This window comes from Protopterus annectens, chromosome 1.part2 (genome assembly GCF_019279795.1).
Source record: "Protopterus annectens isolate FY-2018-M chromosome 1.part2, PAN1.0, whole genome shotgun sequence".
NCBI classification, from domain to species: Eukaryota; Metazoa; Chordata; order Ceratodontiformes; family Protopteridae; genus Protopterus; species Protopterus annectens.
The window spans coordinates 1,146,551,860-1,146,566,383 of NC_056727.1; the positions used below are offsets into that span (position 1 = coordinate 1,146,551,860).

The 14,524-nt window shown below is 35.9% G+C and overlaps 1 protein-coding gene across 1 annotated transcript in view; it reads right to left on the reverse strand.

Moving 5' to 3' along the window:
- The window catches only part of LOC122792267 (angiopoietin-2-like), a 1,226,949-nt gene that overhangs the window by 150,640 nt on the left and 1,061,785 nt on the right, over positions 1-14,524 (reverse strand). The window contains exon 7 of the mRNA XM_044060020.1: positions 165-331. Within this exon, the coding sequence (XP_043915955.1) occupies positions 165-331 (167 nt within the window). The remainder of the gene's footprint in view (positions 1-164; positions 332-14,524) is intronic.

Sequence of the window (14,524 nt, forward strand, 5' to 3'; positions counted from 1 at the left end):
ATATATATATATATATATGTTGTTTATCAGTGTAAAGCACTGACACATTTAAAGTTTTGCTAGCAGTTCTTACTTTTACACTTTCTTTTCAAGTATCACTCAGCATGACAAGAATGTTAATACCTATATCTGTTTTAACTATTAAATCAATATTTTATGCTTACCTGTAGTTTTGCTTTTCACTCCCCAGGTGGAAATGACTATACTGTGCAAAGGCAGAATTTCCTTCCCAGTCCTGTAGCTGTACTCGCATTATATATGAATTGCTGGTGGTGATCTGATGAATAAACTCATTTCCAAGCCAATATTCATTAGCAGGGTTTCCAAATCCCTAGAAATTTGAGACAAATAGAACAAGTGATGAAGGGATGATAGAAAGCCATAATTTAGCACTGGAAATTAAAGCACCAGAAAGTACACTATTGTATAGCACGAACAAGAAAGCTAAAGTAAAATGGGGTGTAAAACAGAACCATATTTAAGTGATGTGCATGTACATGAAGTAACTGCTGCAAAAAATACTTCAATATCCATGTATTTAAACATTTTAAAGCAGTCACCATGTGTATTTCTGCCCATTGTACCTGTAAAGAAAAATTTCTAGATGCATTTCACTGAAAAAAGTAATCCCTATCTTACACTGCAGTTCAATATCTGTATAGGAATTTTCAGACACGAGTGTGTGTGTGTGTGTGTGTGTGTGTGTGTGTGTGTGTGTGTGTGTGTGTGTGTGTGTGTGTGTGTGTGTGTGTGTGTGTGTGTGTGTGTGTGTGTGTGTGTGTGTGTGTGTGTGTGTGTGTGTGTGTGTGTGTGTGTGTGTGTGTGTGTCATGGTATGGTGGATATGTATATTAAGGTATATCTGCATTTTGGGGTGGGGGAGCAACACCATTTTGATATCAAAGGTAAACAAATGATGTGTTCGCCCTCTGTCACTGATAAAATTATTATTTCATATGTTAGTATATGTTCCTCTGTTTCAATAGTCTACTCATATTAATGACCTTTATACAGCTAACAAAAATAATATATCAGTCTGTCTATGTAGACACAGATAGAGAGAATTAAAAGACAGGTCAATTTTTTATCATAACATAATTCATTAATGAATTACCCCACTGCTTCAATTGATTATTTTATTTTATTTGTCTTTTGATGACCGGATAAATCCCACTAGGCAAGAGATCTCATTTAGGGGAGACCTAAGATGATATTTAAACAAATAGAAGAAAGTTGGCAAGGGCATTGGGGAACTTTCCGTACCTTTTTTGTTTTGAGGGGAAACATTTCTGCTGATGCAATTTCCTCTTCTGTTCCTGGTGCACAGACGGCTAGGAGAAGCTGTGCAATAACAGAGGGAGAAGACAGTTGTACTGTTGGTGATAACAGCGTGGTTCTGTCAGCCAGACAGAAAACTGATGACAAATTAGTAGATAGTAAAATGGCCAGTGCCTAGCTGACTGTAAATTTGATGATTTTGAAGAAGTTGTTGTAACTAAAATTTATTCTGGAGGTTTGCCTGATGAAAAGCTGGTTGGTTTATTGAGTAAAGGTGATCCTGTAGAAGAATTTGAAATTTTTTGGTCATGGTTGGATATGATGGATATGATGGAAAAGGTTTTCAGAATGGACAGTTAGTTGTGCTGAAAGGAAATGAGCTGTGAGCTGGATGGATATAAGGTTACAGGAGGGATGCAACTGTATGCTAATGCAACTGGAGGACCAAGAGGTACTGTAAACATTATTAAAAAGAAAAAAGGTTTGATGTTCAGATAAAGAAGAAAGAAGAGATATAGTGTTACGTTTGGGTTGTGATACAAATATATATTATCTCCTTGATTCATTTAGGGAAGGAGACATTTTGTGACTTATGTGAGACTGAAAATGTAATGGAAAGATTTTTGTTTAATTGTGAAAAAAGAAAGACTGTTACAAGTGGAATGAATTTATATTTTCCAGGCAAGGGACTCAATTAAGAAAAAAAAAAGTGTTTGTTCAATTTTGCACTGATTTTGCAAAGATTTAAAAAATATATTTTTCATTTAACTATGATTCAGTTTTGGATATTGTGAAAGTTAAAGATGAGAAAGGTATTTGGAATGGGTGTGGGAAGTGGATGCTATTTTAAAATATGAAAAGATGTGGTAAAGCATTTACCAACAGTTACATATGTAGATGGCAACAGAGGTACAATTAGGTATATGGGACACCTCAAAACTTTTTTTTGTGGGAATTTAAATCATCTTATAAATGAGTGTTCATAAATAAGATGTAATCAATGTGGGGGGAGAAGTCATGTGATGAATAAGTGTAAAGAGGAATGTCAAATAAATAAAAGCAAAGGGTATTTTGTTTGATTGTACAAAGAATAAGCAATATAATGTTGAGCAGGATGATGAAAAAAAGTATTGTAATGTCTGAAAGTAATGAAGTAGGGAAAGAGGAGAAATGTGCTAATGAAAAAAGGATGAAGTAATAAAAGATGACTTAGATAAAAATGTTATATTTCAGAAGGATGAAGGTAACTGTATGGAGAGTGTTGAAAATTAATAAGAAATTGAAAGTGATAAGTTAGATACTTGTGGGGGGAGTTAAAGGATGTTAAGAAATGCAACTCAATAGTTGCTAGAGTAAGGCTGAGGAAAAGAAGGTTTAAAAATACATCACCGAAGATTAAAAAGAAAAGTAAGGAATCGTTTTAGACGTGTTTCAGTTAATAAAAATAGTGAAAACCCTGATTCTGAGGGTCAAGGAATAGTTGCACATAAACTCGGAAAAATATTCAGTTGGGAAAAGAATTAAACACAAGAAAACAACAATTTAAAATATATTCCTTAAACTTAAAAAGAAGGAAAGGCAAGCATTTTAGAGTGCTTTCAGTAAATATGAGTAGTATTGTTAATACTGTAAGAAGGATAGGGATACTGTAATGGTATACTAAATATAATTTAGATAGTATTCCTACAGAGTAGGCAAGATTCCTTTCAAGTGAAGAAAGATTCAAACAGAAAAATTCTAGAATGGGAATATAATATGGAATTTAGGAAGTAAATGTTCTGGAGTGGCTGCATTATGTAAAAAAAAGCAGTAAAAATATTAGATGTAACGTTATTAAGGATGTGAAGGTTAACTGTTGTGGATGTGAGGTAAAGAGAATATGTTTTTAGAAGTATAGCATTGCATGCTTATGCAAATGGGAAGGAAAGAGAATTTGTTTCATCAAATATTAGATTATTGGTGGTCAACATGAAAATTATTATTGCAGGGGACTTTAATTGTGATTTAAAGGAAAAAAATGAAAGATGCAAAAATATAAAAAGTGATAAAATGTAAGTTAGTTATGTGGGATAAAAGGCAATGGACTTATAGAAGAGGGACAACTGGATCTGAAAGTGATTATTTGGTTCTGTCAGAAGGTTTGGGTGTAACAGATGGTGATATGGTAGAGACAGATATTTTGGATAATTTAGCAATATGGATGGAAGTGATGGAAGAAAGGGAGTATATTAAAATAGGAAAGGAAACAAAAAGAATAAATGAGAAATTATGGGATGAAATTGGAGAGTGAGAAACACTGCAGTTACTTAATGATCATATGATCATAAAGGACTTTAATAAAAATTGGTCTGAATGGAGACCTGAATTTAAAAAGAAGTATAAAAAGTATTTTTTCAATGCCACGATGATATATGAAAGGAAAAAAGTGAAGTATGGAAGAATGTGCAGAAATGTATTGGAGAATTTAGAGATTAATATAAGAAAGTATTATGATATGGAAAAGAAAATATGTAAAACAAATCAAGAAGAAAATAGGACATTAGTGTTCAAGCATAGAAATTATTTACAAGAAAAGAGGTGTCTACGTAACATAGTAAAGGAGGATATTAGTATAATGAGAGAAATGGAAATATAAAATGAGAGGTAAAAGGAACACAAGAGCAAATTATGAATATTCCAGTAGAGCATATAAAATATATATAAGATTAAAAATAAAGAAAATAAGAGAATGGAAAGTAAAAAAAAAAAAAACAGGAACAAGTTAAGGAAGAATATGAAAAAAAATGACTATTAGTGAATTGGATGAAGTACTTAGGAAAGTAAAGGTTGACTTAGTATCAGGTCCAGATGATATAGTGTATGAAATGTACAAGAAATTAAGGGACTGGCAAAAAGAGTGCTTTGTAAATGTTTTGAATGTATGGTTGAAAGAGGGGTTTGTTTAAGAAATCTTATGTAGTGGGATATTAAAATGTATATGGAAGAAAGATGAAAAGAATGAAATAAAAAAATTGGACATGATGCTTTGTGGGATGTTACAGAAAAGTGTGGAATACGTAATAGAATTAGGAGAGTGTGTAGGTCAGCATATCAGAATAATAGAGTGAGAGTGTTAGTGAATGGGTGGCTGAGTAAAGACATATGCATGAATTGTGACCTAAGACAAGGATGTCCCATGAGTCGGATATCATTTGCATTAGTAATGACAATGATAGTGAAGTAGCTTATAAAATGAAAGATGCTAGATATGTGATGTAAAAGGAACAGGGGAGTCCAATCATTTTGACATCTGCAGATGAGTGTTGCAGTTGCTAAGAATAAAATATGCAAGCGGGAAGTCTTGGTTTGTCTGAATGAATGTTTAAAGGAAATGGGAATGATTTTGAATAAAGATAAAAGTAAGGATTTGGGTGGTGTAAAGAAAACGGGGGAGGCATTTTTCAATGAATGAAATGGCTTTGCTAGGATAAAATTTAGGAAAATGTATGTAGTCATACAGTTGGAGGGTTTCATAAAAGAAATATGAGAAATATGGCTTTGAGGAGGACTGTAGATTAACATTTGAGAAAAAGTTTTATCCGGTGAATTCTGTTTTAATAGGAAAAATAGCATATATGTCAAATGTTTATATGATCCCAGAAAAATGTGAAAAAGAAAACATGCAATTAGTGTTTTATTTCATATGAAGCTCATGATTAATCTCAATGAAAATAAGTGTGTTGAATATGAGTGAAAATAAAGGAGATTAAGGTTATTAAATCCAGTTGTTTATTCTGTTCTTTAACCTTATGTAGAGTATTAAAGTGGGTAAAGGAAGAGGATGAGAAATTAACAGTAGAAATGTTTAAATATGAATATAAAATGTTTAAACATTTAGGAGATAATGAGAATATGCAAATAGATAAAGATTATATAAATGAAGGGATTAAAAATTATCAAGAACAAATGTTAATATGGAAATGAAAAGCAATGATATAGAGAATGATAGAAGGATGGAGTATATTATTCTGTAAATCTGTGGGAAATTTTACCCGAAGAAGTTATAAAAGCCATTAAAGTAAGGAAATCGTGGTGTATTAAGAGGATAGGGAGAGTGAACACAGCATGTTCTTTGAAATTTAAAAGAGTGGTTAAACTCTGGAAAAATTTGTGTAAAGAAAAATGTTGTCGAGAATATTAATGACATAAGCAATATAGATATGAATATGATTATGTATGGATATGATTTATTTATTTGTCTTTGTTGATCAGAAAAGTCACACTGAGTAGAACCTGTTTTCAGTGAAGACCCAGGGAAAAACAGTTCTGTCACACCACATTTATATTAACAAGTGAATTTCAGGCAGTTCTCAGAAGAGCAACATTTACATTAACAAACATAATTGCAAGAAAGGTAAATACAGTAAATATAAATCTATACAGTTCTGGTAGCTCTAAAGTCTTGCAGAATGTAAATGGATTGATACTATATAAGAAAAAATTGTGGTAAAGAAGTTTAGTGCTCTTACATGTCAGTAAAGAAATGTTTGCAAGGAGTTCAAGATACATAATGAAGTAAGTTATAAGATTATATAGGAGGGGTGGGGAGATGTCACTAGTATATAAGAGGACAGTGGTAATATCATGTGACTGAGAGGGCATTGAATAGGACTAGTTCTATTTAGGCTGGCTGTTCCAAATTGGTGTACCTGGAAGGTTTATAACTCAGGTATAGAGGGGATGCATGAGAGGGGTACAGTGATGGATGGGGCAGTTAGAAAAAGAAAAAGATGAGAAGTGTTGTTTAAGAAGTGGTAGAATGGGGTGTATTGATTCAAATGCAGGAGAAAACATTGTTAGGGGTTAGTTATTCAAGTAGAGGAGGGCAAAAAGTTAGTGAAAAGCAATAAGAAGTTTGTGCTTTCACTAGAGGTCTCAACTTGTTGGTGAACATTGCCAGGACTAGGTAAGGTATTGTTTGAACTGGATTTATAGCCTGGGAGTTTCATTCTTACTTGTGTAGTGATGGTGTTCCAGAGTTTGGATATGTAACAGGAGTACAGCAAGTCCTCTGATGAATTTTTTGCTTTTGATTAAATTTATGAATGTCATCGATTACAATGCCTAGTGATTTCTTATATGCCACTACTCAATTTTAGTATTATTTGCAGATGTTACCTAGAAAGATTGTTTTTGACTGAGATAGTGTTTTGGGGAGAAGCGCATCAGTTTTGTTTTACTGGGAATAAGGAGTAGGTTTGAATTTTTCAGCCAGGTTTCAGCTGAAGAAAAAGAAATTTAAATGGTTTGAAGTTCTTGAAATCTGGATATTATGAGCTGTACATATTAGAATTGAGTCATCTGTGTATTGCACTATATTTACTTGATCTATGACAGTGTGAATTGTGTTTATAAAAGTATTAAAAAGAAGAAGTCTTAGTATAGAGCCCTGATGGACACCTATAGTAACTGGATGAATGGAAGTGAGGTCCAATTGCCATTTGAATGCTTGCTGCTTTCCAGATAAATAACTAAGAAACCATTTATGGGAGAATTGAGAGAGACCTATGGAGGAGAGTTCAGTGAGTAAATGTTGGAGTGATACATTATCGAAAGCTTTGGATACATCTAGGAACACAGCACTAGGTTACCATAGTTCCTTTGCTGGTTTATAGTGCTGGAGAAATGAAGAAGGGTGGTGGTTGTGCTGTGATGGGTCTGAAATCATGCTGTGTTTCAGTGAGTGGTTATTTGAGCTAAGGTGATGCAGAGGCTGAGCATGAATATATTCTTCAAGTGTTTTTGATTTGAGGGGAGAGGGTTGCAATGGGTTGTAGTTATCAAACTCTAAAGATGTGCCACCTTTGCGTAAAGGATAATAAAGTACTTTTTTTCACAGACCGGAGGAATGTATGCTTTTTGGATATAAAACTATTTATCAATACACAAACCACAAAAAGCAATTGCATCTGCAGACATTTTAAGTTGTCTGAGGAGAACTGGTTAGCAGCTACGGTGGTTAGTTTTAGCTTATGTAGGAGTTTTTTAATGGCAGCTGTAGGTATTGGGCTGAAGTCAAATAGCTGAAGGTATTTAGTAGAGGCTACAGGTACTGAGAGGGTAGTAGACATTTTAATGTTTGTGAGGGCCAATATAGTCTGTATGAAATAGATGTTAAACTGTGTGAGAATAGAGTCAGTAGCATTGTTGGATGTAGGGATGGGAATGGTAGTTTGGCCTGGATATAAAAGTTTGTTTATGGATGTCCAGAAGAGTTTTGGGTTGTTTTGATGTTTATTTTGTAGGATGATATAATACGTTTACTTGTCACAATTTATTTTGTGTTTTGTCTTATTCCTTAGTTGCCTGAAAAGTTGAAATGTTTTTTCTGATCTATTTTTGATCCACTCTTTCCAGGCTTTGTCAAACTATAGCATTCATTTCTTAGTTTCCTTTGTTAACCATGGTGCAGGATTCGATTTGACCCTTTTTGGTATTTACTGGAGTAAGGTTATTGAGAATTTTGGAAATATCTCATTGAAGTATGTGACAGCAGAGTGTAAGGGCATAGATTTTAGTATTTTCCAGTTATATTCTGTTAAAGGCTTGATAAAAAGTGTGTTTGTCACAGTTTTTTGAGTTAGGAACTTAGCTGTAAATTATCTGTTTATCTAGGATATTGTCACTTCTGAGAGCATAAGTAGGTTGATGGTCACTTAGGCTGGCTGGAAGGCTACCAGCTGCCCAAATGTGTGTTGTGTCTATTAGTAAGAATCCAGTCTAAGGCTGACTGCCTAGCAGTATTTTTATGGACTGTAGTAACTGATGTAGTCAACTGTGTAATGTTGTGCAGGTTTATGGAATCAGATGGGGTGTCACTATTATGTATAGGATGGGCTATCCAGTATAGGATATTTTCCACAGTGGTAATGTTGTTACATGGTGAGACATACATGGCTGCTAAACAAAGTGTCTTCCTATTATTGATTTTGAGGCATGATGTAAATAGTCCTGTATTACTAAACTGTATTATTTATTTTTTAATTGCTGTAAGTATTTTGGGTTTTTAATAATATGATTTGAATTGCCCCCATTTTTAAGTCAAAGTATAATTAACGTTCATGAAATTAGTATTGTTTCAATCTTTGATGTCAGCCAAAAGTGCTCTTCGCAGCACCCGCAGTGTGTCCAGCAATGACTCCTTTTGCAACTCGTATGGGGTTACATGCATTGGCAATATATCTAAATATGATTGTAGATTCTTTTTTATAAGACCCATTGCTCCTACTACAATTGGAACTATCTGGGTATCTTTCTTCCACATAGCTCTCGTTTCTGCCTGCAGATCCTGATATTTTATGATTTTGTGTCTCTCTCTGTATGCAAAACACTGTAGTCACTGGGTGTGGTGATTTCACTGATCAATGCTACTTTTGTCTTCTGTTCATGGACCACTATATCCAGTTTTCTAGCATCTGTCTTTTGAACTGTTAGTAATGGATGATCACATGTGATGTAAACTTCATCATTTTCTATAATGCTTTGTGGCTCATGTTTCCAGTGTTTTTCAGTCACTTCAGTAATATAATATTTGCAGAATCCCCAGTGCAACAATCTTGCCACATCATTATGTCTTTCAGTATACAGTCCTTCTGCCATTAGTATGTCACAACCTGCAACAAGGTATGCAACTGTTTCCAATTCTGTTTTACAAAACCTACATTTGTCTGTTTCTCCCACATGTCCAATGTGCTTTGTAAATCAACAAGTATGCAGTCCACTATCTTGGGCTGCCAATATTAACCTTTCATCTCTTGGTTTGAATTTGCCTGTCCTTAACCATTCCTGCATTTGTTCCTGATCAACATGAGATAATTCCAGAAGTTTTCTGTACTTGCAGCTATATTTATTAATTTTTCACATTCTTACCTTCTGGTCTGGTCCTTCACCTTATATTCTTTATTTTGTTTTTTTGGCACATTCAGTTGCTGCCTGATTTTTATCTACTTTTGGTTTGATTTCCATTCCTGCTTGACGCTGATATGCTTCTGCTAGATTAAGTAGAGAATTCATCTTAGATTTATTCTCCTTATTTTTCAAAACTTTCACTATGCTTCGGTCTTGTGAAGTCAGCAGATATGTGATGAGTCCAACTATTGCAGATCTGTACATGTAATCAGTTTCAAGGAGACTCATCCCTCATTCGGAATGGGGAATCTTAGTATACACTGATTTTTATAGATCATTTGGGGAGCATGAAGCACCCTTCTTGTTTTAATATCTAATCTATCCAACACATTTTGGGGCCAATCAATCACTCCAAAACTAAGTTAGGACAGGAAGAGCAAATTGGTTTATAGCTTGGATTTTGTCCCTAGATGCCAATGCTGTTTTCAGGATTAAGTTTTCTAAAGTATTCCTTACTAAGTTTTATTTGCATTTGTTCATGTTTTATTGCTGATCCTTCATCAATTCCCAGATATATGTACACTCCCTCTTGCTCAAGTTCTTTTATATCACATTCTTGTCCCAAACTGATGTTTTCCTGGTGCTGCAGTTTTCCTGCTTTAAAGGTTGCTTTTGCACATTTATCAAGACCAAATGACATTCTTATCTCATCTGAAAATGTTTTGACAACTTGCAGTTGTACTTTCAGTTCCTCATCTGATGAGCTATACAGTTTTAAATCATCAACAAAGAGAAGATGAGAAGTCTTTGAACTTTGTTGTTTTCTAGGAGCCAAAGCATACCCATGGCTAAACTGTTAAGTAGACAGCTTAGTGGGGTAAGGGCAAGACAGAATAACAGTGGTGACAGAGAGTCACCCTGGAATATCCCCCTTTGAATTTTTATCCCTGGGATAATAATTTCTCCTTTATCATGGCTTAATTGCAAACTGGTCTGCCACTGTTTCATGGTCACTATAATGTAGTTGATCAGTGTAGGATATATCTTACACATTTTTAAGCCCTCTTTTATCCTTGAATGTGGGATACTATCAAATGCTTTTTTACAGTTAATCCATGCCATACTTAGATTCTTTCCATTTTTACAGTTCTCCACTATGACTTTATTTAATAACAAATGATCCTTTGTTCCATATGATGTTCTTTTATTGCCCTTTTGTTCTATTGCCATAATTGAGTTTTCTTCTAAATGGCTATAAACTCTGTTTGCATCAGTTCTAGTGTACAGTTTATCTGTTGTCGGAAGGTAAGTTATTGGTCTATAATTTTTAGGGTAGATTGCAGATTCACTCTTAAGTAGTATTAAGTAGTATTATCTCCTGTGTGTACGTGGTTATGTTTAGGGAATTCTTGTAGATTATTGCAATTCCACCTGCCCATTTATTTGTTCTGCCAAGCCCAATTATATTGAAACCAGGTAGAGCCATTTCATTGTCATTTATGTCTTTTTTCAGCCAACTTCTTGTCTCTATGGTTATGTCTGGGGAATATGTGGCAACATAAGCATGAATGTCCTGCATTTTATTGCATATGTTTCTAAGATTGATATTTACAAGGAAATTGCTGGAATTGGAGGGGGGGGGAGTGGTGCATTTAATACTATGCTGTTAGTGTTTTTTTTTTCCCTGTGGGGCCAGGATTTGGATAAATTTCTACACTGATTTTTTATGAAGGAAAGAGTGTAACAAAATGCACCTGTGCTTTAGCTTTTTTGGGTTTCATTTGGTAGCATACTTAGATTTAAGCTACTTGTAATTAAATAAATGTCTAAGAAGGTTTGCCAGTGCAGTGTGGGTGCTGTGCTGATTGACAGACTTAGTAACTGCTGGAATAGTGCGTGTGTGTGTGTGTGTGTGTGTGTGTGTGTGTGTGTGTGTGTGTGTGTGTGTGTGTGTGTGTGTGTGCGTGTGTGTGCGTGTGTGCGCGTGTGTGTGCATGTGTGCCCATGTGTGCATGCGTGTGTGTGTGTGTGTGTGTGTGTGTGTGTGTGTGTGTGTGTGTGTGTGCATGTGCGTGTGTGTGTGTATGTGTGTGTGCGTGTGTGTGCACGCACACGCGTGTGTGTGTGCGTGTGTGCGTGTGCATGTGTGTTCGTGTGTGTGTGCATGTGTGCTTGTGTGTGTGTGTGTGTGTGTGTGTGTGTGTGTGTGTGTGTGTGTGTGTGTGTGTACACGTGTGTGCGTGTTTGTGCGTGCTTGTGTCTGCCACTGCACACTGACCTTTCCCCTTTTCTTCCATTCCCTTTTCCTTTTACCTCTCCTCCTCTTCACTCTATATAAAGGTAAAAGGAACCATAACACACAAAAACTGTGATGCCCTGAGTTTCTTGCATTCTGAATACTCACTTGTGTTTTATTTGTGTGTCTTACTGAAAGCTTATTTATAGCTTTCAGTTTCCAGTTTTATTCCTTAATATATGGTTCATTGAAGGCAGTAGCTGTGATATTTTTCCTGCACAGCTATTGGCTACTAAATGTTACAGTTGCTGTCCTTTTCTGTTAAAACTCTTTTATTTAGAAGCTGTGCAGCTCTTAAATATAAGAATTTTAACAGATACATAGCTTATTTCCAGGGACTTTAATGACTCCTGCTTTTTTTTGTTTTGTTTTAAATGTAGTGAAGTCTCTGTTAGTTGAGTGGAGACACTTCTTATAACTGAACTTCTTTCCATGAAGAACATCAGATTTATTATGGGCACACTGATTAGACAGATCAATCACCATGCGTGTTTTGGAATACTATTTATATTTTGTTATAATGATAGATAAAGCCCTGGTAATGGAGTTGTTTAACTGAAAACAAAATTAGCAATAAAATAAATGTCAGATGAAGCTAGTTAATGAAACACAATAACTATTTACAATTACAAAGTCTAGATAAATCACAGACAATATATCCTGTAACATTTATTTAAGTTCAGAATATATCAAGGCATTCTCTGTCTTACTAAATAATGTTGTCTGCAGTTTAACATCTCCCTTACCCTTATTACTTTAAAAATGTAGATATGAAAATGAGTGTACAGATATGCTAACACATGGGGGGGGATTCAGTAATCCTCCATGTAAGACTTAATAAGTCTTACACGGAAACATGCATATTCATGAGGGCACACTGACTGAACTGGAAGGCTAACATGGAGCGTGTAAGAGTGAAGGGGGTGTGTCAGACTGCCGAGCAGTAGAAATATCCACGCCCCTGCAACCATAGAGATGTGAAAATGACAAGTGCAACGAGCGAGTCCGCTGAAATGTACACATAGCAAACAGTACACATCCCCACATACTAAACCCCTTTGTAAATGTAAAATGTAAACCTTCAAATTATTTTTTTAAATTCCCGCTATAGCTGCCCGTATTTGCGCGTGTTTGCGCGGGTCTGCCCATTGCTTAGCTACAGTTAGCAATTTCGACATCGAATAACATAATAACAAAAGTTCATGCAAATTAAGCCAAATGGCAATAGCTTAGTGGTAGAGCTTTCGCACAAAGAGGAGGCATTCCCGGTTCTAGTCCCACCACACCCCTTTCAATTTTATGTCTTAAATTAGTATATAAAACAATTCCAGACATATATATGAATGAACTTTTAGTAAAAAGCATCGAAATGGCCTATGTATTAGTGAACAAAATGTATATATATAAATATAAGAAGGTGAGCAGCATTAAGGATATTGACATATAATTGCCCATAGCTAAGCAGCGTTGTACCCAGCGCAATATATTTGCCCATAGATAAGCAGTGCTTTACCTAGCGCAATCTAGTTGCCCATAGCTAAGCAGCACTTCACCTAGTGCAATATAGTTTCCCATAGCTAAGCAGCGCTTCACCTAGCGCAATATAGTTGCCCATAGCTAAGCAGTGCTTTACCTAGTGCAATTGGTTTGCGCGGAGCTGTGCACCGCACTAACCAGCGCACCGTCGGGCAAAGTTGGGCAACGTGGAGCAACTTAGAGCAAAGTTGAGCAAAGTCGCCTAAACACAGCCACACCCCCTAGCCTGTCTGGACAGTAATAAAAAAAAAGCAATGACAAGGCTCGAACCCGGGACACTGTGCACCATAAACAAAGTACTGAACCACCAAGCCATGACAGCATAGCATAGACATGCACAGTCAACATACATATACGTATAAATGGAAGTTTAACCATTGTAAAGCAGGTTTGCTGTTAGCTGAGATTTTTCCAAAACGGCCAATCACAAATAAGTGCAGGAAATGAGGCATATTTAAGCTTGATAGGTGGGAATACACTCCATAACTGGTTGTAGCTCCCATCTGCAGTCAGAATGGCCAGTGCTGGAGAGGGTTCTCGCTTTCGAGCGCAACGGTGGGGCATCGAGGAGTCAAAATACATGGTTTGGCTCCTTGTCCACCATCATGAGTCAAGACTCCTGCAGGGCCAGTTCCAAGGGATGGAGTACAAAGCAGAGGCTTGGAACCGGTTAGCTCATGATCTCACCAGTGCCACAGGCGTCTCTCGGACTGGTGAGCAGGTCCATCACCACCATGCAGATCTGAAGAGACGGAAGCAGGACCAACTGAACCGATGGATACAGGAGGCCCATGATATGCAAGATGCCCCACTACTGAGTAGGTAGCCATGGAATGAAGTACGTAAGAAATGCTATTGTAGTCTATATAATGGATAGGTATGTCTCAATGTCCCTTCATTTACTTCACAGCTGCAGGTGTCCATGCTGCGAATCAGCAAGCCTATGCAGATAGGCTGCGCCACCAGGCAGGTTAGTAATTATTCTGCATGTATTATTATATAAAATAACTGAGAGAGCCTGAAAAAGAGTGTTGTAACCCATTAATAAAGGTATAATAAGTCTGTAATAAAGTCTCTGCATGTATTGTAATAGAAAATAAGTGAGAGAGCATGAAAAAGTGTTGTAACCCATTAATAAAGGTATAAAAAGTCTGGAATAAAACTATTCTGCATGCACCAAAATATGAAATGAATGAGAGAGCCACTACAAACGTGTGTAATGTTATTAATAAAGGTATAATACCTGGACTGTGTCCGTGTCACTTTCTTTGATATGTTGTTGTACCCTTGCAGTATGTAAATAGTACAGTTGTATTAAGTGCTGTCAATCCATACTTGTGTAGGTCCATATAAAGTGGATGAAGGGAATGCCAGTAGCTCTTAAGCATATATACAGTCCTCAACTGTTGGTACATGGCTAGCATGTACAAATTAATCTGGCACATGAGTAGCTTGTGATTGTGTACCTCACAAATGTCAGTGTTCTGCTAGAAGTGTAGGGGTCTGTAGAAATGTAGCTGATAATGTC